Source organism: Oncorhynchus mykiss, chromosome 1 (genome assembly GCF_013265735.2).
Source record: "Oncorhynchus mykiss isolate Arlee chromosome 1, USDA_OmykA_1.1, whole genome shotgun sequence".
NCBI lineage: Eukaryota > Metazoa > Chordata > Actinopteri > Salmoniformes > Salmonidae > Oncorhynchus > Oncorhynchus mykiss.
Genome location: NC_048565.1, coordinates 831058 through 859019, shown reverse-complemented (window position 1 = coordinate 859019; position 27962 = coordinate 831058). Strand labels below are relative to the sequence as shown.

Here is a 27962-nt window from a genome sequence, read left to right as displayed (position 1 = left end):
CAGACTCCCTACCCCTACCCTACCGACAGCAGACCCCCTAACCCTACCCTACCGACAGCAGACTCCCTACCCCTACCCTACCGACAGCAGACTCCCTACCCCTACCCTACCGACAGCAGACTCCCTACCCCTACCCTACCGACAGCAGACTCCCTACCCCTACCCTACCGACAGCAGACTCCCTACCCCTACCCTACAGACAGCAGACTCCCTAACCCTACCCTAACGACAGCAGACTCCCTAACCCTACCCTAACGACAGCAGACTCCCTACCCCTACCCTACCGACAGCAGACTCCCTACCCCTACCCTACCGACAGCAGACTCCCTAACCCTACCCTACCGACAGCAGACTCCCTAACCCTACCCTACCGACAGCAGACCCCCTAACCCTACCCTACCGACAGCAGACTCCCTAACCCTACCGACAGCAGACTCCCTAACCCTACCCTACCGACAGCAGACTCCCTACCCCTACCCTACCGACAGCAGACTCCCTACCCCTACCCTACCGACAGCAGACTCCCTACCCCTACCCTACCGACAGCAGACTCCCTACCCCTACCCTACCGACAGCAGACTCCCTACCCCTACCCTACCGACAGCAGACTCCCTACCCCTATCGACAGCAGACTCCCTACCCCTACCGACAGCAGACTCCCTACCCCTACCGACAGCAGACTCCCTACCCCTACCGACAGCAGACTCCCTACCACTACCGACAGCAGACTCCCTACCCCTACCGACAGCAGACTCCCTACCCCTACCGACAGCAGACTCCCTACCCCTACCGACAGCAGACTCCCTAACCCTACCCTACCGACAGCAGACTCCCTAACCCTACCCTACCGACAGCAGACCCCCTAACCCTACCCTACCGAAAGCAGACCCCCTAACCCTACCCTACCGACAGCAGACTCCCTACCCCTACCGACAGCAGACTCCCTACCCCTACCGACAGCAGACTCCCTACCCCTACCGACAGCAGACTCCCTACCCCTACCGACAGCAGACTCCCTACCCCTACCGACAGCAGACTCCCTACCCCTACCGACAGCAGACTCCCTACCCCTACCGACAGCAGACTCCCTACCCCTACCGACAGCAGACTCCCTAACCCTACCCTACCAACAGCAGACCCCCTAACCCTACCCTACCGACAGCAGACCCCCTAACCCTACCCTACCGACAGCAGACTCCCTACCCCTACCGACAGCAGACTCCCTACCCCTACCGACAGCAGACTCCCTACCCCTACCGACAGCAGACTCCCTACCCCTACCGACAGCAGACTCCCTACCCCTACCGACAGCAGACTCCCTACCCCTACCGACAGCAGACTCCCTAACCCTACCCTACCGACAGCAGACTCCCTAACCCTACCCTACCGACAGCAGACTCCCTACCCCTACCCTACCGACAGCAGACTCCCTACCCCTACCCTACCGACAGCAGACTCCCTACCCCTACCGACAGCAGACTCCCTACCCCTACCGACAGCAGACTCCCTACCCCTACCGACAGCAGACTCCCTACCCCTACCGACAGCAGACTCCCTACCCCTACCGACAGCAGACTCCCTACCCCTACCGACAGCAGACTCCCTACCCCTACCGACAGCAGACTCCCTACCACTACCGACAGCAGACTCCCTACCCCTACCGACAGCAGACTCCCTACCCCTACCGACAGCAGACTCCCTACCCCTACCGACAGCAGACTCCCTACCCCTACCGACAGCAGACTCCCTAACCCTACCCTACCGACAGCAGACCCCCTAACCCTACCCTACCAACAGCAGACCCCCTAACCCTACCCTACCGACAGCAGACTCCCTACCCCTACCGACAGCAGACTCCCTACCCCTACCGACAGCAGACTCCCTACCCCTACCGACAGCAGACTCCCTACCCCTACCGACAGCAGACTCCCTACCCCTACCGACAGCAGACTCCCTACCCCTACCGACAGCAGACTCCCTAACCCTACCCTACCAACAGCAGACCCCCTAACCCTACCAACAGCAGACTCCCTACCCCTACCCTACCAACAGCAGACCCCCTAACCCTACCCTACCAACAGCAGACTCCCTACCCCTACCCTACAGACAGCAGACACCCTAACCCTACCCTACCGACAGCAGACTCCCTACCCCTACCCTACCGACAGCAGACTCCCTACCCCTAACCCACTGACAGCAGACTCCCTAAACCTACCCTACAAACAGCAGACTCCCTACCCCTACGACAGCAGACTCCCTACCCCTACCGACAGCAGACTCCCTACCCCTACCGACAGCAGACTCCCTACCCCTACCGACAGCAGACTCCCTACCCTACCGACAGCAGACTCCCTACCCCTACCGACAGCAGACTCCCTACCCCTACCGACAGCAGACTCCCTACCCCTACCGACAGCAGACTCCCTACCCCTACCGACAGCAGACTCCCTACCCCTACCGACAGCAGACACCCTACCCCTACCGACAGCAGACTCCCTACCCCTACCCTACCGACAGCAGACTCCCTACCCCTACCCTACCGACAGCAGACTCCCTACCCCTACCCTACCGACAGCAGACTCCCTACCCCTACCCTACCGACAGCAGACTCCCTAACCCTACCCTACCGACAGCAGACTCCCTAACCCTACCCTACCGACAGCAGACTCCCTACCCCTACCGACAGCAGACTCCCTACCCCTACCGACAGCAGACTCCCTACCCTACCGACAGCAGACTCCCTAACCCTACCCTACCAACAGCAGACCCCCTAACCCTACCAACAGCAGACTCCCTACCCCTACCCTACCAACAACAGACCCCCTAACCCTACCCTACCAACAGCAGACTCCCTACCCCTACCCTACTGACAGCAGACACCCTAACCCTACCCTACCGACAGCAGACTCCCTACCCCTACCCTACCGACAGCAGACTCCCTACCCCTAACCCACCGACAGCAGACTCCCTAAACCTACCCTACCAACAGCAGACTCCCTACCCCTACGACAGCAGACTCCCTACCCCTACCGACAGCACACTCCCTACCCCTACCGACAGCAGACTCCCTACCCCTACCGACAGCAGACTCCCTACCCCTACCGACAGCAGACTCCCTACCCCTACCGACAGCAGACTCCCTACCCCTACCGACAGCAGACTCCCTACCCCTACCGACAGCAGACTCCCTACCCCTACCGACAGCAGACTCCCTAACCCTACCCTACCAACAGCAGACCCCCTAACCCTACCAACAGCAGACCCCCTAACCCTACCCTACCAACAGCAGACTCCCTACCCCTACCCTACCGACAGCCGACTCCCTACCCCTACCCTACTGACAGCAGACACCCTAACCCTACCCTACCGACAGCAGACTCCCTACCCCTACCCTACCGACAGCAGACTCCCTACCCCTAACCCACCGACAGCAGACTCCCTAAACCTACCCTACCAACAGCAGACTCCCTACCCCTACCGACAGCAGACTCCCTACCCCTACCCTACCAACAGCAGACTCTCTAACCCTACCCTACCAACAGCAGACTCCCTACCCTACCAACAGCAGACTCCCTACCCCTAACCCACCGACAGCAGACTCCCTAACCCTACCCTACCGACAGCAGACTCCCTACCCCTACCCTACCGACAGCAGACTCCCTAACCCTACCCTACCGACAGCAGACTCCCTACCCTACCGACAGCAGACTCCCTAACCCTACCCTACAGACAGCAGACTCCCTAACCCTACCCTACCGACAGCAGACTCCCTACCCCTACCCTACCGACAGCAGACTCCCTAACCCTACCCTACCGACAGCAGACTCCCTAACCCTACCCTACCGACAGCAGACTCCCTAACCCTACCCTACCGACAGCAGACTCCCTACCCCTACCCTACCGACAGCAGACTCCCTACCCCTACCCTACCGACAGCAGACTCCCCACCCCTACCCTACCGACAGCAGACTCCCTACCCCTAACCCACTGACAGCAGACTCCCTAAACCTACCCTACAAACAGCAGACTCCCTACCCCTACGACAGCAGACTCCCTACCCCTACCGACAGCAGACTCCCTACCCCTACCGACAGCAGACTCCCTACCCCTACCGACAGCAGACTCCCTACCCCTACCGACAGCAGACTCCCTACCCCTACCGACAGCAGACTCCCTACCCCTACCGACAGCAGACTCCCTACCCCTACCGACAGCAGACTCCCTACCCCTACCGACAGCAGACTCCCTACCCCTACCGACAGCAGACACCCTACCCCTACCGACAGCAGACTCCCTACCCCTACCCTACCGACAGCAGACTCCCTACCCCTACCCTACCGACAGCAGACTCCCTACCCCTACCCTACCGACAGCAGACTCCCTAACCCTACCCTACCGACAGCAGACTCCCTAACCCTACCCTACCGACAGCAGACTCCCTACCCCTACCGACAGCAGACTCCCTACCCCTACCGACAGCAGACTCCCTACCCTACCGACAGCAGACTCCCTAACCCTACCCTACCAACAGCAGACCCCCTAACCCTACCAACAGCAGACTCCCTACCCCTACCCTACCAACAACAGACCCCCTAACCCTACCCTACCAACAGCAGACTCCCTACCCCTACCCTACTGACAGCAGACACCCTAACCCTACCCTACCGACAGCAGACTCCCTACCCCTACCCTACCGACAGCAGACTCCCTACCCCTAACCCACCGACAGCAGACTCCCTAAACCTACCCTACCAACAGCAGACTCCCTACCCCTACGACAGCAGACTCCCTACCCCTACCGACAGCACACTCCCTACCCCTACCGACAGCAGACTCCCTACCCCTACCGACAGCAGACTCCCTACCCCTACCGACAGCAGACTCCCTACCCCTACCGACAGCAGACTCCCTACCCCTACCGACAGCAGACTCCCTACCCCTACCGACAGCAGACTCCCTAACCCTACCCTACCAACAGCAGACCCCCTAACCCTACCAACAGCAGACCCCCTAACCCTACCCTACCAACAGCAGACTCCCTACCCCTACCCTACCGACAGCCGACTCCCTACCCCTACCCTACTGACAGCAGACACCCTAACCCTACCCTACCGACAGCAGACTCCCTACCCCTACCCTACCGACAGCAGACTCCCTACCCCTAACCCACCGACAGCAGACTCCCTAAACCTACCCTACCAACAGCAGACTCCCTACCCCTACCGACAGCAGACTCCCTACCCCTACCCTACCAACAGCAGACTCTCTAACCCTACCCTACCAACAGCAGACTCCCTACCCTACCAACAGCAGACTCCCTACCCCTAACCCACCGACAGCAGACTCCCTAACCCTACCCTACCGACAGCAGACTCCCTACCCCTACCCTACCGACAGCAGACTCCCTAACCCTACCCTACCGACAGCAGACTCCCTACCCCTACCCTACCGACAGCAGACTCCCTAACCCTACCCTACAGACAGCAGACTCCCTAACCCTACCCTACCGACAGCAGACTCCCTACCCCTACCCTACCGACAGCAGACTCCCTAACCCTACCCTACCGACAGCAGACTCCCTAACCCTACCCTACCGACAGCAGACTCCCTAACCCTACCCTACCGACAGCAGACTCCCTACCCCTACCCTACCGACAGCAGACTCCCTACCCCTACCCTACCGACAGCAGACTCCCCACCCCTACCCTACCGACAGCAGACTCCCTACCCCTACCCTACCGACAGCAGACTCCCTAACCCTACCCTACCGACAGCAGACTCCCTAACCCTACCCTACCGACAGCAGACTCCCTAACCCTACCCTACCGACAGCAGACTCCCTACCCCTACCCTACCGACAGCAGACTCCCTACCCCTACCCTACCGACAGCAGACTCCCCACCCCTACCCTACCGACAGCAGACTCCCTACCCCTACCCTACCGACAGCAGACTCCCTACCCCTACCCTACCGACAGCAGACTCCCTACCCCTACCCTACCGACAGCAGACTCCCTACCCCTACCGACAGCAGACTCCCTAACCCTACCCTACCAACAGCAGACCCCCTAACAATACCAACAGCAGACTCCCTACCCCTACCCTACCGACAGCAGACTCCCTACCCCTACCCTACCGACAGCAGACACCCTACCCCTACCCTACCGACAGCAGACTCCCTGCCCCTACCGACAGCAGACTCCCTACCCCTACCGACAGCAGACTCCCTACCCCTACCGACAGCAGACTCCCTACCCCTACCGACAGCAGACTCCCTACCCCTACCGACAGCAGACTCCCTACCCCTACCGACAGCAGACTCCCTACCCCTACTGACAGCAGACTCCATAACCCTACCCTACCAACAGCAGACCCCCTAACCCTACCGACAACAGACTCCCTACCCTACCGACAGCAGACTCCCTAACCCTACCCTACCGACAGCAGACTCCCTAACCCTACCCTACCGACAGCAGACTCCCTAACCCTACCCTACCGACAGCAGACTCCCTACCCCTACCCTACCGACAGCAGACTCCCTACCCCTACCGACAGCAGACTCCCCACCCCTACCCTACCGACAGCAGACTCCCTACCCCTACCCTACCGACAGCAGACTCCCTAACCCTACCCTACCGACAGCAGACTCCCTAACCCTACCCTACCGACAGCAGACCCCCTAACCCTACCCTACCGACAGCAGACTCCCTAACCCTACCCTAACGACAGCAGACTCCCTAACCCTACCCTACCGACAGCAGACTCCCTACCCCTACCCTACCGACAGCAGACTCCCTACCCCTACCCTACCGACAGCAGACTCCCCACCCCTACCCTACCGACAGCAGACTCCCTACCCCTACCCTACCGACAGCAGACTCCCTACCCCTACCCTACCGACAGCAGACTCCCTACCCCTACCCTACCGACAGCAGACTCCCTACCCCTACCGACAGCAGACTCCCTAACCCTACCCTACCAACAGCAGACCCCCTAACAATACCAACAGCAGACTCCCTACCCCTACCCTACCAACAGCAGACTCCCTACCCCTACCCTACCGACAGCAGACACCCTACCCCTACCCTACCGACAGCAGACTCCCTACCCCTACCCTACCGACAGCAGACTCCCTACCCCTACCGACAGCAGACTCCCTACCCCTACCGACAGCAGACTCCCTACCCCTACCGACAGCAGACTCCCTACCCCTACCGACAGCAGACTCCCTACCCCTACCGACAGCAGACTCCCTACCCCTACCGACAGCAGACTCCCTACCCCTACTGACAGCAGACTCCATAACCCTACCCTACCAACAGCAGACCCCCTAACCCTACCGACAACAGACTCCCTACCCTACCGACAGCAGACTCCCTAACCCTACCCTACCGACAGCAGACTCCCTAACCCTACCCTACCGACAGCAGACTCCCTAACCCTACCCTACCGACAGCAGACTCCCTACCCCTACCCTACCGACAGCAGACTCCCTACCCCTACCCTACCGACAGCAGACTCCCCACCCCTACCCTACCGACAGCAGACTCCCTACCCCTACCCTACCGACAGCAGACTCCCTAACCCTACCCTACCGACAGCAGACTCCCTAACCCTACCCTACCGACAGCAGACTCCCTAACCCTACCCTACCGACAGCAGACTCCCTACCCCTACCCTACCGACAGCAGACTCCCACCCCTACCCTACCGACAGCAGACTCCCTACCCCTACCCTACCGACAGCAGACTCCCTACCCCTACCCTACCGACAGCAGACTCCCTACCCCTACCCTACCGACAGCAGACTCCCTACCCCTACCCTACCGACAGCAGACTCCCTACCCCTACCGACAGCAGACTCCCTAACCCTACCCTACCAACAGCAGACCCCCTAACAATACCAACAGCAGACTCCCTACCCCTACCCTACCAACAGCAGACTCCCTACCCTACCGACAGCAGACACCCTACCCCTACCCTACCGACAGCAGACTCCCTACCCCTACCCTACCGACAGCAGACTCCCTACCCCTACCGACAGCAGACTCCCTACCCCTACCGACAGCAGACTCCCTACCCCTACCGACAGCAGACTCCATACCCCTACCGACAGCAGACTCCATAACCCTACCCTACCAACAGCAGACCCCCTAACCCTACCGACAGCAGACTCCCTACCCCTACCGACAGCAGACTCCCTACCCCTACCGACAGCAGACTCCCTAACCCTACCCTACCAACAGCAGACCCCCTAACAATACCAACAGCAGACTCCCTACCCCTACCCTACCAACAGCAGACTCCCTACCCCTACCCTACCGACAGCAGACTCCCTACCCCTACCCTATCGACAGCAGACTCCCTACCCCTACCGACAGCAGACTCCCTACCGACAGCAGACTCCCTACCCCTACCGACAGCAGACTCCCTAACCCTACCCTACCAACAGCAGACCCCCTAACAATACCAACAGCAGACTCCCTACCCCTACCCTACCAACAGCAGACTCCCTACCCCTACCCTACCGACAGCAGACTCCCTAACCCTACCCTACAGACAGCAGACTCCCTAACCCTACCCTACCGACAGCAGACTCCCTACCCCTACCCTACCGACAGCAGACTCCCTAACCCTACCCTACCGACAGCAGACTCCCTAACCCTACCCTACCGACAGCAGACTCCCTAACCCTACCCTACCGACAGCAGACTCCCTAACCCTACCCTACCGACAGCAGACTCCCTAACCCTACCCTACCGACAGCAGACTCCCTACCCCTACCCTACCGACAGCAGACTCCCTACCCCTACCCTACCGACAGCAGACTCCCCACCCCTACCCTACCGACAGCAGACTCCCTACCCCTACCCTACCGACAGCAGACTCCCTACCCCTACCCTACCGACAGCAGACTCCCTACCCCTACCCTACCGACAGCAGACTCCCTAACCCTTCCCTACCGACAGCAGACTCCCTACCCCTACCCTACCGACAGCAGACTCCCTACCCCTACCCTACCGACAGCAGACTCCCTACCCCTAACCCACCGAAAGCAGACTCCCTACCCCTACCCTACCGACAGCAGACTCCCTAACCCTACCCCTACCGACAGCAGACTCCCTACCCCTACCCTACCGACAGCAGACTCTGGCTGCTCTGCTGCTCAGTAAGTGACGAGAGGCAGGAGGCCTGCTATCAGTGACTGTCAAACACACACAGATCCATGACCCAGAACAGACTGGCTTCTCTCCTCCAAACACATGCTATAGTCCCTTTTGGCACGACTCTGGGCACTATAGTGATGGGTTTAAGTGTACCGGGTTAACCCTACAGACTTCTCAGATTAACCAAAAGACATTACAGTATGAAGATAGGCTAAAACTGCTTCTCCATTAGATGTTATGGCGAAGTTGGCGAGCTAAGCTCATGCCTAGAAACATCATTGGGTCTAGAGGTTGACTCGCAACAAACTTCACATTTTGCAGGACATCAAATCAAAGGCACGGACGATATAAAGTCGTTTTTAACGAAAAATGAAAATGTGTCAGTTTTACATTCACAAGCATGTTCAACTACCTAAGACATTAGCTCTAATCTTGGCCGTCTCTTTCGATTTCGAGAAAATGTATAACTCAGGAAGAATGATTGACTTCTCTCATGGACTTCTTAAATTCCAAACCCCGGCCTGGTCTGTTTGACTTGCCTTCTTGGGAGTCTCACCATGTTGCTCCTCTCAGGTTTAGAAACTGTGGATTAACCCTGTCTGTACACCACACAGAGACAGCATTAGTCATTCAAATGAGCAGCTGCCAACACACATCACTACCCATAATCCTCTTTACTCTGATCAATATGGACCAGGGCCTGGCCAGACCATACTGGATGACAGACAGGCAGATATAGTCATGTTAGATAAGCTCTTCAAACAGCTCACTCTGACAGTGAGTTTGACATCACATCACAGGTAATATGTCCATTCCCAGAGCAGCAGGTAGACTTACCTGGCCTGACATCCCTACTATTAGCAGCAGGTAGAGTCACCTGGCCCGACATCCCTACTATTAGCAGCAGGTAGAATCACCTGGCCCGACATCCCTACTCTTAGCAGCAGGTGGAGTTACCTGGCCCGACATCCCTACTATTAGCAACAGGTGGAGTTACCTGGCCCGACATCCCTACTATTAGCAACAGGTACTACAGTCCTCTAGGTGGTACTACAGCCCTCTAGGTGGTACTGCAGTCCTCTAGGTGGTACTACAGTCCTCTAGGTGGTACTACAGTCCTCTAGGTGGTACTACAGTCCTCTAGGTGGTACTACAGTCAGGTACTACAGTCCTCTAGGTGGTACTACAGTCCTATAGGTGGTACTACAGTCAGGTACTACAGCCCTCTAGGTGGTACTACAGTCCTATAGGTGGTACTACAGTCAGGTACTACAGCCCTCTAGGTGGTACTACAGTCCTCTAGGTGGTACTACAGTCCTCTAGGTGGTACTACAGTCCTCTAGGTGGTACTACAGCCCTCTAGGTGGTACTACAGCCCTCTAGGTGGTACTACAGCCCTCTAGGTGGTACTACAGCCCTCTAGGTGGTACTACAGCCCTCTAGGTGGTACTACAGCCCTCTAGGTGGTACAACAGTCAGGTACTATAGTCCTCTAGGTGGTACTACAGTCAGGTACTACAGTCAGGTACTACAGCCCTCTAGGTGGTACTACAGCCCTCTAGGTGATACAACAGCCAGGTACTACAGCCCTCTAGGTGATACAACAGCCAGGTACTACAGCCCTCTAGGTGATACAACAGTCAGGTACTACAGCCCTCTAGGTGGTACCACAGTCCTCTAGGTGGTACCACAGTCCTCTAGGTGGTACTACAGTCAGATACTACAGTCCTCTAGATGGTACTACAGTCCTCTAGGTGGTACTACAGTCAGGTACTACAGCCCTCTGGGTGGTACTACAGCCCTCTGGGTGGTACTACAGCCCTCTGGGTGGTACTACAGCCCTCTGGGTGGAGCTGCAGTCAGGTACGACAGACTTCTGGCTGAACACTGTCCTGCACAGGAGCACCTTTCCACTCTCCCAGCAGTTCCCATGGTGACAGTTAGGGGGAACTACAGTGGTGGATGGATAAAGAGGTGTAAAGATTTGGGCCAATGGGTGAAGCTGCTGTAGGGCTCTCTGGCCCCACCTTCTGGGTAACACCACACAGACTCAACCTCACCAAACCACACAGACTGTCTCACCCTCACCGAACCACACAGACTGGCTAACCCTCATCAAACCACACAGACTGTCTCACCCTCACCGAACCACACAGACTGTCTCACCCTCACCGAACCACACAGACTGTCTCACCCTCACCGAACCACACAGACTGTCTCACCCTCACCGAACCACACAGACTGTCTCACCCTCACCAAACCGCAATGAGAGAACTGGAATTACGTAACAAACAAATCATTGTAATCATATTTAAAAAGGGCTGGACAGATGAACAGAGTGAATAGGGGAATGGGGGCTCTGGTCTGAAGTAGTACACTATATAGGGAATAGGGCTCTGGTCTAAAGTAGTGCACTATATAGGGAATAGGGCTCTGGTCTAAAGTAGTGCACTATATAGGGAATAGGGCTCTGGTCTATAGTAGTGCACTATATAGGGAATAGGGCTCTGGTCTATAGTAGTGCACTATATAGGGAATAGGGCTCTGGTCTATAGTAGTGCACTATATAGGGAATAGGGCTCTGGTCTATAGTAGTGCACTATATAGGGAATAGGGCTCTGGTCTATAGTAGTGCACTATATAGGGAATAGGGCTCTGGTCTATAGTAGTGCACTATATAGGGAATAGGGCTCTGGTCTATAGTAGTGCACTATATAGGGAATAGTGCTCTGGTCTATAGTAGTGCACTATATAGGGAATAGGGCTCTGGTCTAAAGTAGTGCACTATATAGGGAATAGGGCTCTGGTCTATAGTAGTGCACTATATAGGGAATAGGGCTCTGGTCTAAAGTAGTGCACTATATAGGGAATAGGGTGCCATTTGGGACGCAAAGAGACAGGAATAGAAGTGAAGGAGAGAGGTTATTCTGTGTGTAGCCATGACAACATGGGGGTGGTCCCTCCTCCAAACACCCACACATCTATCTAACCTTATGTGTAGCCATGACAACATGGGGGTGGTCCCTCCTCCAAACACCCAGACGGTGAAGAAGACAATGAGGAGGGTGGTGGTGAACGTCATCTGACGGGCGTAGGTAGCTGTGTCCCGGATTGCCAGGGCAAACGCCATTGCCCCCCGCAGGCCTGGAGGGGAACACACAAGCAAATCACTCAATCAAGCGTATTTTTAAAGCCCCTTTATACATCAGCAGCTGTCAAAGTCCTTTAGAGTAAATCCACCTAGCTAGTGACGTCTGGAGAGGAACCCACAGTAAAACCACCTAGCTAGTGACGTCTGGAGAGGAACCCACGGTAACACCACCTAGCTAGTGACGTCTGGAGAGGAACCCACAGTAAATCCACCTAGCTAGTGACGTCTGGAGAGGAATCCACAGTAAATCCACCTAGCTAGTGACGTCTGGAGAGGAACCCACAGTAAATCCACCTAGCTAGTGACGTCTGGAGAGGAACCCACATTAACACCACCTAGCTAGTGACGTCTGGAGAGGAAACCACATAATGGGTGGGTGTCAGAGCCCTGTGGAGTGGGTGGGTGTCATCAGAGTGCTGTGGAGTGGGTGGGTGTCATCAGTGCTGTGGAGTGGGCGGGTGTCATCAGAGTGCTGTGGAGTGGGTGGGTGTCATCAGAGCCCTGTGGAGTGGGTGGGTGTCAGAGCCCTGTGGAGTGGGTGGGTGTCAGAGCCCTGTGGAGTGGGTGGGTGTCAGAGCCCTGTGGAGTGGGTGGGTGTCAGAGCCCTGTGGAGTGGGTGGGTGTCATCAGAGTGCTATGGAGTGGGTGGGTGTCATTGTCCAAGATCATGTGTGGTTTAACTTTTCAATGCCCTTCATTGATTCCAGGATGCACTGAGGATTCTCCTTCAGTTCAGTCTGAGCTTTTTAGTAGACACTGAGGACTCTACTTCCAGTTCCGTCTGGGCTCTTTAGTAGACACTGAGGACTCTACTTCAGTTCCGTCTGGGCTCTTTAGTAGACACTGAGGACTCTACTTCAGTTCCGTCTGGGCTCTTTAGTAGACACTGAGGACTCTACTTCAGTTCAGTCTGGGCTTTTTAGTAGACACTGAGGACTCTACTTCCAGTTCAGTCTGGGCTCTTTAGTAGACACTGAGGACTCTACTTCAGTTCCGTCTGGGCTCTTTAGTAGACACTGAGGACTCTACTTCAGTTCAGTCTGGGCTTTTTAGTAGACACTGAGGACTCTACTTCAGTTCAGTCTGGGCTCTTTAGTAGACACTGAGGACTCTACTTCCAGTTCCGTCTGGGCTCTTTAGTAGACACTGAGGACTCTACTTCAGTTCAGTCTGGGCTTTTTAGTAGACACTGAGGACTCTACTTCCAGTTCAGTCTGGGCTTTTTAGTAGACACTGAGGACTCTACTTCAGTTCCGTCTGGGCTCTTTAGTAGACACTGAGGACTCTACTTCCAGTTCAGTCTGGGCTTTTTAGTAGACACTGAGGACTCTACTTCAGTTCCGTCTGGGCTCTTTAGTAGACACTGAGGACTCTCCTTCCAGTTCAGTCTGGGCTCTTTAGTAGACACTGAGGACTCTACTTCAGTTCCGTCTGGGCTCTTTAGTAGACACTGAGGACTCTACTTCAGTTCCGTCTGGGCTCTTTAGTAGACACTGAGGACTCTACTTCCAGTTCAGTCTGGGCTTTTTAGTAGAAACTGAGGACTCTACTTCAGTTCCGTCTGGGCTCTTTAGTAGACACTGAGGATTCTCCTTCAGTTCAGTCTGGGCTTTTTAGTAGACACTGAGGACTCTACTTCCAGTTCCGTCTGGGCTCTTTAGTAGACACTGAGGACTCTACTTCAGTTCCGTCTGGGCTCTTTAGTAGACACTGAGGACTCTACTTCAGTTCCGTCTGGGCTCTTTAGTAGACACTGAGGACTCTACTTCAGTTCCGTCTGGGCTCTTTAGTAGACACTGAGGACTCTACTTCAGTTCCGTCTGGGCTCTTTAGTAGACACTGAGGACTCTACTTCAGTTCAGTCTGGGCTCTTTAGTAGACACTGAGGACTCTCCTTCCAGTTCAGTTTGTTGTCCACTATTACACCCAAGTATTTACAAGAGTCAACCGTGCCAATCTCACAGTTAGAGATGGGATGAAAAACATCTCCATTTATCCAAACTCCATGGTCTCCAGTACATCCAGGACCAAGTAGTTGCATCATTTCACAAAAGACTCCTCATCACACAGCTGACTATTGCAGTCTCCTCTCATCACACAGCTGACTATTGCAGTCTCCTCTCATCACACAGATGACTATATCAGTCTCCTCTCATCACACAGCTGACTATAGCAGAGTCTCTTCCCATCACACAGCTGACTATAGCAGAGTCTCCTCCCATCACACAGCTGACTATAGCAGAGTCTCCTCCCATCACACAGCTGACTATAGCAGAGTCTCCTCTCATCACACAGCTGACTATAGCAGTCTCCTCTCATCACACAGCTGACTATAGCAGAGTATCCTCCCATCACACAGCTGACTACAGCAGTCTCCTCCCATCACACAGCTGACTATTGCAGTCTCCTCCCATCACACAGATGACTATATCAGTCTCCTCTCATCACACAGCTGACTATAGCAGAGTCTCTTCCCATCACACAGCTGACTATAGCAGAGTCTCCTCCCATCACACAGCTGACTATAGCAGAGTCTCCTCCCATCACACAGCTGACTATAGCAGAGTCTCCTCTCATCACACAGCTGACTATAGCAGTCTCCTCTCATCACACAGCTGACTATAGCAGAGTATCCTCCCATCACACAGCTGACTACAGCAGTCTCCTCCCATCACACAGCTGACTACAGCAGAGTCTCCTCCCATCACACAGCTGACTATAGCAGAGTCTCCTCTCATCACACAGCTGACTATAGCAGAGTCTCCTCATCACACAGCTGACTATAGCAGAGTCTCCTCCCATCACACAGCTGACTATAGCAGAGTCTCCTCATCACACAGCTGACTATAGCAGAGTCTCCTCCCATCACACAGCTGACTATAGCAGAGTCTCCTCATCACACAGCTGACTATAGCAGAGTCTCCTCCCATCACACAGCTGACTATAGCAGAGTCTCCTCCCATCACACAGCTGACTATAGCAGAGTCTCCTCATCACACAGCTGACTATAGCAGAGTCTCCTCCCATCACACAGCTGACTATAGCAGAGTCTCCTCCCATCACACAGCTGACTATAGCAGAGTCTCCTCATCACACAGCTGACTATAGCAGAGTCTCCTCTCATCACACATCTGACTATAGCAGAGTCTCCTCTCATCACACAGCTGACTATAGCATAGTCTCCTCTCATCACACAGCTGACTATAGCAGTCTCCTCCCATCACACAGCTGACTATAGCAGAGTCTCCTCCCATCACACAGCTGACTATAGCAGAGTCTCCTCCCATCACACAGCTGACTATAGCAGAGTCTCCTCCCATCACACAGCTGACTATAGCAGTCTCCTCCCATCACACAGCTGACTATAGCAGAGTCTCCTCCCATCACACAGCTGACTATAGCAGAGTCTCCTCCCATCACACAGCTGACTATAGCAGAGTCATCAGAGAATGTCTAAGTGGCTCAGTTCATTGGTGTTTGAAGTCATTTGTATAAAGGGTAAACAGAGAAGGTGACAGGACCGTCCCCTGCACCACCTCCGTGTACATATCGGATCTGATACAGCCAGGTTCAGCCTTACCAACGCTGTTCCACTTGTCAGGTAGTTCACAATCCATTTGGCTTTATGTGGGTTTACGTTAATGTCCTTTAGCTTTTGGGCCTGCAGGTGGGGTTGTATGGTATTGAAAGCACTGGAGAAGTCAAAGAACATTGTTGTCACCACAGCCAGGCTTCTCCAGGTGTGGAGGAGGTAGGGCATCTTCAACACCAGTTTTTGGGCATCTAGGCACGTTGCAAAGGATCCAGATAGGCTGCCACCTCGACTCTTCATAAAAGGTTTTCATGACTTGTGTGAAGTCTTTCAGTGCAGTCCCTCCTGCTTTCTTTGAAATGGGTACTATGCAGGATGTTTAGTAGGAATATCTGTGAGTATTAGGGACAGGTTGAAAACATACTGCAGTCTTGACAGCCTGTTGATTAGCACACACCTGGAGTCCTCTGGCTTTCACCCCATCAGGTCCTACTGACTTCCTGGGATTGATCGTCTTCAGCAGCTTCACCAAATGTTCCTCCCAGATGCTCATGGGCTCAGTGGTTCCCAGACCCCCAGAGTCCAGCACCTCCCCAATCTGCTGTTGCTCTGCTGAGAAACTGGTTCAACTCTGTGGCTCTGTCCCTTCCCTCATCACTCTGTAGACGTCTCCTGGAGCTGTAGCCTGTCATCTTCTTCATACCATCCCAGACATCCTTCATGTTATTCTCTTGCAGTTTTCTAATTTCAGTTTGTATTTTATGTCTTTCCTGATCAGCCCTTTCACCTCGTTCTGTACTACTGTCAACTCATCTCTATTTCCACTATGTAAACCCTCCTTCCTGTTCAGCCCTTTAATCTCGTTCTGTACTACTGTCAACTCATCTCCATTTCCACTATGTAAACCCTCCTTCCTGTTCAGTGCCTCCGTGGTTTATTTTATGACACATGGCTTATTATTTGCATAACATTTCACAGTTTTGCTTGACACCACATTGTCAGTACAGGAGTTCATAGTCCGTTACACATTCAGAAAAAACTATCAGATTCCAATCTGTACCTGCCAAGCAGCTCTGCAGATTCTCCTCCTAGTCATCTATAAATAGATTCCAATCTGTACCTGCCAAGCAGCTATGCAGATCCTCCTCCTAGTCATCTATAAATAGATTCCAATCTGTACCTGCCAAGCAGCTCTGCAGATTCTCCTCCCAGTCATCTATAAATAGATTCCAATCTGTACCTGCCAAGCAGCTCTGCAGATTCTCCTCCTAGTCATATATAAATAGATTCCAATCTGTACCTGCCAAGCAGCTCTGCAGATTCTCCTCCCAGTCATCTATAAATAGATTCCAATATGTGCGGTATTCTGGTAGAAGCTGGACCAGTGGGTGGTATTCTGGTAGCAGCTGGACCAGTGGGTGGTATTCTGGTAGCAGCTGGACCAGTGGGTGGTATTCTGGTAGCAGCTGGACCAGTGGGTGGTATTCTGGTAGAAGCTGGACCAGTGGGTGGTATTCTGGTAGCAGCTGGACCAGTGGGTGGTATTCTGGTAGAAGCTGGACCAGTGGGTGGTATTCTGGTAGCAGCTGGACCAGTGGGTGGTATTCTGGTAGCAGCTGGACCAGTGGGTGGTATTCTGGTAGCAGCTGGACCAGTGGGTGGTATTCTGGTAGAAGCTAGACCAGTGGGTGGTATTCTGGTAGCAGCTGGACCAGTGGGTGGTATTCTGGTAGCGGCTGGTGGTATTCTGGTAGAAGCTAGACCAGTGGGTGGTATTCTGGAAGCAGCTGAACCAGTGGGTGGTATTCTGGTAGCAGCTGGACCAGTGGGTGATATTCTGGTAGCGGCTGGTGGTATTCTGGTAGCGGCTGGTGGTATTCTGGTAGCAGCTGGACCAGTGGGTGGTATTCTGGTAGCAGCTGGACCAGTGTGCGGTAATCTGGTAGCAGCTGGACCAGTGGGTGGTATGCTGGTAGCAGCTGGACCAGTGGGTGGTATTCTGGTAGCAGCTGGACCAGTGTGCGGTATTCTGGTAGCGGCTGGTGGTATTCTGGTAGAAGCTGGACCAGTGGGTGGTATTCTGGTAGCAGCTGGACCAGTGGGTGGTATTCTGGTAGAAGCTGGACCAGTGGGTGGTATTCTGGTAGCAGCTGGGCCAGTGGGTGGTATTCTGGTAGCAGCTGGACCAGTGGGTGGTATTCTGGTAGCAGCTGGACCAGTGGGTGGTATTCTGGTAGCAGCTGGACCAGTGGGTGGTATTCTGGTAGCAGCTGGACCAGTGTGCGGTATTCTGGTAGCGGCTGGTGGTATTCTGGTAGCAGCTGGACCAGTGGGTGGTATTCTGGTAGCAGCTGGACCAGTGGGTGGTATTCTGGTAGAAGCTGGACCAGTGGGTGGTATTCTGGTAGCAGCTGGGCCAGTGGGTGGTATTCTGGTAGCAGCTGGACCAGTGGGTGGTATTCTGGTAGCAGCTGGACCAGTGGGTGGTATTCTGGTAGCAGCTGGACCAGTGGGTGGTATTCTGGTAGCAGCTGGACCAGTGGGTGGTATTCTGGTAGCAGCTGGTGGTATTCTGGTAGAAGCTAGACCAGTGGGTGGTATTCTGGTAGCAGCTGGATGAGGTTGTGGTCAGATTGTTCCAGTGGAGGCAGAGCAGTCGAGCATTAGGCATCATTCACATTGGCATAGAGAAGGTCAATGGTCTTGTCCAGGTGAGTTGGAACTTTAACATACTGTATGAAGGTAGGAAGTGTCGAGGACAGAGATAACAGCCGACTCGGGTGATCGATTGAGTACACCTGTGGTGACTTTGTGGATAGTGTGTGGCTAGTTCAGCGTTCGCGGACAGCGGGATGTAGACAACAAATCACTATCACGCTAGGGAACTCCCTAAGTAAATAGTAGGGTTGGCAGCCCACCGCTAACAGCTCCGCATGGAGGGAACAATCCCTCTCCTTCACTGGGACATGGTGTGACACCATTGATTGTTCATACAGGCAGACGCCTCATCCCTACTTTTCCCTGAACCTTCTGAGCTCCTGTCAGCTCTGATGGTGGTGAAACCATCCTGTTCCGCCTCCGTTAGCCAGGTTTCCGTAAAGTATAGTATACTTGTTTGCCGATGTAATCTCATACGTGAAGTTGTTGCTGATCAAATCAAATTGTATTCGTCCCATGTGCCAAATACAACAAGTGTAGATCTTACAGTGAAATGCTGAATACGGGGCCTCCTGGGTGGCGCAGTGGTCTAGGGCACTGCATCGCAGCGCTAGCTGTGAAACCAGAGACTCTGGTTTCGCTCCCAGGCTCTGTCGCAGTCGGCCACGACCGGGAGGTCCGTGGGGCGACGCACAATTGGCCTAGCGTCGTCCGGGTTAGGGAGGGTTTGGCCGGTAGGGATATCCTTGTCTCATCGCGCACCGGCGACTCCTGTGGCGAGCCGGGCGCAGTGCGCGCTAACCAAGGTAGCCAGGTGCACAGTGTTTCCTCCGACACATTGGTGCGGCTGGCTTCCGGGTTGGATGCAGTGCGGCTTGGTTGGGTTGTGTTTTGGAGGACGCATGGCTTTCGACCTGTAGTAGACCTCACAGTGAAATGCTGAATACAACAGGTGTAGTAGACCTTACAGTGAAATGCTGAATACAACAGGTGTAGGTAGACCTTACAGTGAAATGCTGAATACAACAGGTGTAGTAGACCTTACAGTGAAATGCTGAATACAACAGGTGTAGTAGACCTCACAGTGAAATGCTGAATACAACAGGTATAGATAGACCTTACAGTGAAATGCTGAATACAACAGGTGTAGTAGACCTCACAGTGAAATGCTGAATACAACACGTGTAGTAGACCTTACAGTGAAAGGCTGAATACAACAGGTGTAGTAGACCTTACAGTGAAATGCTTACTTACGAGCCCTTAACCAACAATGCAGTTTTAAGAAAATACTTGTTTTTTTTGTAAGAGGTAAGAATAACAAATAATTAAAGAGCAGCAGTAAATGACAATAGCAAGAGTCAATGTGGAGGCTATATACAAGGGGCACCGGTACAGAGTCAATGTGGAGGCTATATACAGGGGGTACCGGTACAGAGTCAATGTGGAGGCTATATACAAGGGGCACCGGTACAGAGTCAATGTGGAGGCTATATACAGGGGGTACCGGTACAGAGTCAATGTGGAGGCTATATACAGGGGGTACCGGTACAGAGTCAATGTGGAGGCTATATACAGGGGGCACCGGTACAGAGTCAATGTGGAGGCTATATACAGGGGGTACTGGTACAGAGTCAATGTGGAGGCTATATACAGGGGTACCGGTACAGAGTCAATGTGGAGGCTATATACAGGGTATTACGGTACAGAGTCAATGTGGAGGCTATATACAGGGGTACCGGTACAGAGTCAATGTGGAGACTATATACAGGGGTACCGGTACAGAGTCAATGTGGAGGCTATATAAAGGGTATTACGGTACAGAGTCAATGTGGAGGCTATATACAGGGGGCACCGGTACAGAGTCAATGTGGAGGCTATATACAGGGGGTACTGGTACAGAGTCAATGTGGAGGCTATATACAGGGTGTTACGGTACAGAGTCAATGTGGAGGCTATATACAGGGTGTTACGGTACAGAGTCAATGTGGAGGCTATATACAGGGTGTTACGGTACAGAGTCAATGTGGAGGCTATATACAGGGTGTTACGGTACAGAGTCAATGTGGAGGCTATATACAGGGTGTTACGGTACAGAGTCAATGTGGAGGCTATATACAGGGTGTTACGGTACAGAGTCAATGTGGAGGCTATATACAGGGTGTTACGGTACGGAGTCAATGTGGAGGCTATATACAGGGGGTACCGGAACAGAGTCAATGTGGAGGCTATATACAGGGTGTTACGGTACAGAGTCAATATGGAGGCTATATACAGGGTGTTACGGTACAGAGTCAATGTGGAGAATATATACAGGGGGTACCGGTACAGAGTCAATGTGGAGGCTATATACAGGGGGTACCAGTACAGAGTCAATGTGGAGGCTATATACAGGGTGTTACGGTACAGAGTCAATGTGGAGGCTATATACAGGGTGTTACGGTACAGAGTCAATGTGGAGGCTATATACAGGGTGTTACAGTACAGAGTCAATGTGGAGGCTATATACAGGGGTACTGTATTTAGTGGGGCTACTATACTGTTTCCTCTCAGGGGGGGGGCAGGTCTAGATGTAGTGGGGCTACTATACTGTTTCCTCTCAGGGGGGGGGGGGGGGGGGGCAGGTCTAGATGTAGTGGGGTTACTATACTGTTTCCTCTCGGGGGAGGGGGGGGTCTAGATGTAGCCATCATTGGCCTACACCACAGACGTCATCGGCCTACACCACAGACGTCATCGGCCTACACCACAGACGTCATCGGCCTACACCACAGACGTCATCGGTCTACACCACAGACGTCATCGGTCTACACCACAGACGTCATCGGTCTACACCACAGACGTCATCGGTCTACACCACAGACGTCATCGGTCTACACCACAGACGTCATCGGTCTACACCACAGACGTCATCGGTCTATACCACAGACGTCATCGGTCTATACCACAGACATCATTGGTCTATACCACAGACATCATCGGTCTATACCACAGACATCATTGGTCTATACCACAGACATCACTGCTCTGTACCTGCAAACATCATCATGTGCTGTAAGTTGCCCCTGATCTTGTGTCTGCGTCCCAGGTTGAGCAGGAAGGAGAGGGGGTAGATGTTGGAGGCACGGCCTATGAAGATGGCCAGCTGACGGACGGGACAGTGTTGAGGATAGAAGTCGGTATACATAAAGGACATAAACTCTGCCGCAATGTGAAGAACACCCCACAGCCCTGTTTACCTTGAACTATCACCACTGACAGAACTATCAACTCTTAAAGGGGAATGGAAACACTATCCACTCTTAAAGGGGATGAGACCATCCTGTTACAATGGTAAGTATAAGGTCATACTGAAAACTAACAATTCATTTGGCTTCCACAGGGTGTCAGCAGTCTATGTTCAAGGTTTAAGGCTTGTAACTTGAAAAACGAATAAGAAACATCAGTTTTAGTACAGGGACATGGTCTTGGAAATTCGTGTTGGCGTGCGCCATGAAGACAGGACCTGCTAAAATCAGTTTCCGTAAGAAATATTATAGTTTGATTACATTTTAGGGTGTCTGAGGATTAAATAGAAACATATTTTGACTTGTTGAAGCAAAGTTTATGGGTAGATTTTTTGATTCCTTTCTTTGAATGTTGAACGAGTGGATTACTCAAATCGATGGCGCCAACTAAACAGACTTTTTGGATATAAAGAAGGATTTTATCTAACAAAACGACACTGCATGTTATAGCTGGGACCCTTTGGATGACAAATCAGAGGAAAATATTCAAAAAGTGAATATTTAATCGCTATTTGTGAATTTATAAAACCTGTGCCGGTGGAAAAATATTTGATGTGTGGCGCCGTGTAGCCCTGTTACTAGGTCGTTCCTCTGTAGCCCTGTTACTAGGTCGTTCCTCTGTAGCCCTGTTACTAGGTCGTTTCTCTGTAGCCCTGTTACTAGGGTTCGATCCAAGATGGCGTAGCAGTAGGACGTGTTGTCGTGTCGCTTGTATATATCGTTTGTTTTCGTTTTTTTTTCTTCACATATCTTTAAAACCTTTTGCTGAACCTCAACTTCTTCTAAATACTCTCCTGCAACCCGCCTCACCCAACGTAGCTATTTTTCCTAAAGTATTTATATTTACTTCGGATCTGGAACCCCTCAACTGAAGCTAGCCAACTAACTACCAGCTTCAGCAAAACATTGCTAGCGGTCTTCAGCTAACCGGTCATCAGCTAACCTTTAGCTCGGAAAGCTCTCGCCAGTTCGAACAACGCGACTGTAACCAGAGCATAACGGACCTATTTATTATTTTATTTTTATTTTTCATCCCCGGATTCCCATCGCAAACGGAACATTTTGAGCTCCTGGGCTACAATATCCAGACCCACGACCGGTCCATCGATGTCACCGCATGAAGAGGAATAAACAGACTCCCCCCATCGCGACGTCCCCAAAGGCTAACTCTCTAGCCCTTGCTATCTCCTTGCTTGCAAATTCGGCCTGCTAACTGCTAGCTTGTTTAGCCCGGTCCGCCAACTGCTACCATGTTTAGCACCGTCTACTAACTGTTAGCTTGTTAGCACAGGCCTGCTAACCGTCTGAATCGCCGCGTCCCAAACACTCACTGAACCCATATTTACTTTCTATCCCTTTTCGATTTTTAATTTGTTTATACCTTCCGGTAACCTGCCTCACCCAATGTGATACGGAACCGCTATTATCTTTACATTTTTAGAACACACTCAAGAACCTCCAGAAGCTAACCAGCTAACTGGCTACAAGCTATTTAGTCATTGTTAGTTTTCTAACCTGGATAACACTCGCCAGTCCAGCTTCCCTGCCCCATCCACCGCTGCCCCTTGGACACTGATCACTTGGCTACATAGCTGATGCATGCTGGACTGTCCATTAATCACGGTAATCCATTCTGCTTGTTTATGTTTTATCTGTCGGCCCCAGCCGCACTTAGGCTCTGTGTGTAGTTAATCCGACCCTCTCTGCCTAATCAATCGCCATTCTACCTGCTGTTGTTGTGCTAGCTGATTAGCTGTTGTTGTCTCACCTACTGTTTTAGCTAGCTCTCCCAATTCAGCACCTGTGATTACTGTATGCCTCGCTGTATGTCTCTCTCAAATGTCAATATGCCTTGTATACTGTTGTGCAGGTTAGTTATCATTGTTTTAGTTTACAATGGAGCCCCTAGTTCCACTCTTTATACCCCTGATACCTCCTTTGTCCCACCCCCCACACATGCGGTGACCTCACCCATTACAACCAGCATGTCCAGAGATACAACCTCTCTCATCATCACCCAGTGCCTGGGCTTACCTCCGCTGTACCCGCACCCCACCATACCCCTGTTTGCGCATTATGCCCTGAATATATTCTACCATGCCCAGAAACCTGCTCCTCTTATTCTCTGTCCCCAACGCCCTAGGCGACCAGTTTTGATAGCCTTCAGCCGCACCCTCATACTACTCCTTCTCTGTTCCGCGGGTGATGTGGAGGTAAACCCAGGCCCTGCATGTCCCCAGGCACCCTCATTTGTTGACTTCTGTGATCGAAAAAGCCTTGGTTTCATGCATGTCAACATCAGAAGCCTCCTCCCTAAGTGTGTCTTACTCACTGCTCTAGCACACTCTGCTAACCCTGATGTCCTTGCCGTGTCTGAATCCTGGCTCAGGAAGGCCACCAAAAATTCTGAGATTTCCATACCCAACTATAACATCTTCCGTCAAGATAGAACTGCCAAAGGGGGAGGAGTTGCAGTCTACTGCAGAGATAGCCTGCAAAGTAATGTCATACTTTCCAGGTCCATACCCAAACAGTTCGAACTACTAATTTTGAAAATTACTCTCTCCAGAAATAAGTCTCTCACTGTTGCCGCCTGCTACCGACCCCCCTCAGCTCCCAGCTGTGCCCTGGACACCATTTGTGAATTGATCGCCCCCCATCTAGCTTCAGAGTTTGTTCTGTTAGGTGACCTAAACTGGGATATGCTTAACACCCCGGCAGTCCTACAATCTAAGCTAGATGCCCTCAATCTCACTCAAATCATCAAGGAACCCACCAGGTACAACCCTAACTCTGTAAACAAGGGCACCCTCATTGACGTCATCCTGACCAACTGGCCCTCCAAATACACTTCCGCTGTCTACAACCAGGATCTCAGCGATCACTGCCTCATTGCCTGTATCCGCTACGGAGCCGCAGTCAAACGACCACCCCTCATCACTGTCAAACGCTCCCTAAAACACTTCTGTGAGCAGGCCTTTCTAATCGACCTGGCCCGGGTATCCTGGAAGGACATTGACCTCATCCCGTCAGTTGAGGATGCCTGGTCTTTCTTTAAAAGTAACTTCCTCACCATTTTAGATAAGCATGCTCCGTTCAAAAAATGCAGAACTAAGAACAGATATAGCCCCTGGTTCACTCCAGACCTGACTGCCCTCGACCAGCACAAAAACATCCTGTGGCGGACTGCACTAACATCGAATAGTCCCCGCGATATGCAACTGTTCAGGGAAGTCAGGAACCAATACACACAGTCAGTCAGGAAAGCTAAAGCCAACTTCTTCAGGCAGAAGTTTGCATCCTGTAGCTCCAACTCCAAAAAGTTCTGGGACACTGTGAAGTCCATGGAGAACAAGAGCACCTCCTCCCAGCTGCCCACTGCACTGAGGCTAGGTAACACGGTCACCACCGATAAATCCATGATTATCGAAAACTTCAACAAGCATTTCTCAACGGCTGGCCATGCCTTCCGCCTGGCTACTCCAACCTCGGCCAACAGCTCCCCCCCCGCAGCTACTCGCCCAAGCCTCTCCAGGTTCTCCTTTACCCAAATCCAGATAGCAGATGTTCTGAAAGAGCTGCAAAACCTGGACCCGTACAAATCAGCTGGGCTTGACAATCTGGACCCTCTATTCCTGAAACTATCCGCCGCCATTGTCGCAGCCCCTATTACCAGCCTGTTCAACCTCTCTTTCATATCGTCTGAGATCCCCAAGGATTGGAAAGCTGCCGCAGTCATCCCCCTCTTCAAAGGGGGCGACACCCTGGACCCAAACTGTTACAGACCTATATCCATCCTGCCCTGCCTATCTAAGGTCTTCGAAAGCCAAGTCAACAAACAGGTCACTGACCATCTTGAATCCCACCGTACCTTCTCCGCTGTGCAATCTGGTTTCCGAGCCGGTCACGGGTGTACCTCAGCCACGCTCAAGGTACTAAACGATATCATAACCGCCATCGATAAAAGACAGTACTGTGCAGCCGTCTTCATAGACCTTGCCAAGGCTTCGTCAATCACTGTATTCTTATCGGCAGACTCAGTAGCCTCGGTTTTTCGGATGACTGCCTTGCCTGGTTCACCAATTACTTTGCAGAGTTCAGTGTGTCAAATCGGAGGGCATGCTGTCCGGTCCTCTGGCAGTCTCTATGGGGGTGCCACAGGGTTCAATTCTCGGGCCGACTCTTTTCTCTGTAAATATCAATGATGTTTCTCATGCTGCGGGCGATTCCACCTCTACGCAGACGACACCATTCTATATACTTCCGGCCCGTCCTTGGACACTGTGCTATCTAACCTCCAAACGAGCTTCAATGCCATACAGCACTCCTTCCGTGGCCTCCAACTGCTCTTAAACGCTAGTAAAACCAAATGCATGCTTTTCAACCGTTCGCTGCCTGCACCCGCACACCTGACCAGCATCACCACCCTGGATGGTTCCGACCTTGAATATGTGGACATCTATAAGTACCTAGGTGTCTGGCTAGACTCTAAACTCTCCTTCCAGACCCATATCAAACATCTCCAATCGAAAATCAAATCAAGAGTCGGCTTTCTATTCCGCAACAAAGCCTCCTTCACTCACGCCGCCAAACTTACCCTAGTAAAACTGACTATCCTACCGATCCTCGACTTCGGCGATGTCATCTACAAAATTGCTTCCAACACTCTACTCAGCAAACTGGATGCAGTTTATCACAGTGCCATCCGTTTTGTCACTAAAGCATCTTATACCATCCACCACTGCGACTTGTATGCTCTAGTCGGCTGGCCCTCGCTACATATTCGTCGCCAGACCCACTGGCTCCAGGTCATCTACAAGTCCATGCTAGGTAAAGCTCCGCCTTATCTCAGTTCACTGGTTACGATGGCAACACCCATCCGTAGCACGCGCTCCAGCAGGTGTATCTCACTGATCATCCCTAAAGCCAACATTTGGCCGCCTTTCGTTCCAGTTCTCTGCTGCCTGTGACTGGAACGAATTGCAAAAATCGCTGAAGTTGGAGACTTTTATCTCCCTCACCAACTTCAAACATCTGCTATCTGAGCAGCTAACCGATCGCTGCAGCTGTACATAGTCTATTGGTAAATAGCCCACCCATTTTCACCTACCTCATCCCCATACTGTTTTTATTTATTTATTTTTCTGCTCTTTTGCACACCAATATCTCTACCTGTACATAACCATCTGATCATTTATCACTCCAGTGTTAATCTGCATAATTGTAATTATTTGCCTACCTTCTCATGCCTTTTGCACACAATGTATATATAGACTCCCCTTTTTTCTACTGTGTTATTGACTTGTTAATTGTTTACTCCATGTGTAACTCTGTGTTGTCTGTTCACACTGCTATGCCTTATCTTGGCCAGGTCGCAGTTGCAAATGAGAACTTGTTCTCAACTAGCCTACCTGGTTAAATAAAGGTGAAATAAATAAATAATAAAAAAACTAGGTAGTCACTCTGTAGCCCTGTTACTAGGTAGTCACTCTGTAGCCCTGTTACTAGGTCGTTCCTCTGTAGCCCTGTTACTAGGTAGTTCCTCTGTAGCCCTGTTACTAGGTAGTCACTCTGTAGCCCTGTTACTAGGTAGTCACTCTGTAGCCCTGTTACTAGGTAGTCACTCTGTAGCCCTGTTACTAGGTAGTTCCTCTGTAGCCCTGTTACTAGGTAGTCACTCTGTAGCCCTGTTACTAGGTAGTCACTCTGTAGCCCTGTTACTAGGTAGTCACTCTGTAGCCCTGTTACTAGGTAGTCACTCTGTAGCCCTGTTACTAGGTAGTTCCTCTGTAGCCCTGTTACTAGGTAGTCACTCTGTAGCCCTGTTACTAGGTAGTCACTCTGTAGCCCTGTTACTAGGTAGTTACTCTGTAGCCCTGTTACTCTGTAGCCCTGTTACTAGGTAGTTCCTCTGTAGCCCTGTTACTAGGTAGTCACTCTGTAGCCCTGTTACTAGGTAGTTCCTCTGTAGCCCTGTTACTAGGTAGTCACTCTGTAGCCCTGTTACTAGGTAGTCACTCTGTAGCCCTGTTACTAGGTAGTCACTCTGTAGCCCTGTTACTAGGTAGTTCCTCTGTAGCCCTGTTACTAGGTAGTCACTCTGTAGCCCTGTTACTAGGTAGTCACTCTGTAGCCCTGTTACTAGGTAGTTACTCTGTAGCCCTGTTACTAG

General features: G+C 52.4%; 1 protein-coding gene across 1 annotated transcript in view; it reads right to left on the bottom strand.

Moving 5' to 3' along the window:
* slc9a7 (solute carrier family 9 member 7) overlaps window positions 1-27962 on the bottom strand; it is a 190270-nt gene that overhangs the window by 113090 nt on the left and 49218 nt on the right. The window contains exons 11-12 of the mRNA XM_036977980.1: window positions 21537-21648; window positions 12156-12309 (exon numbers count right to left, since the gene is read on the bottom strand). Of these exons, the coding sequence (XP_036833875.1) occupies window positions 12156-12309; window positions 21537-21648 (266 nt within the window). The remainder of the gene's footprint in view (window positions 1-12155; window positions 12310-21536; window positions 21649-27962) is intronic.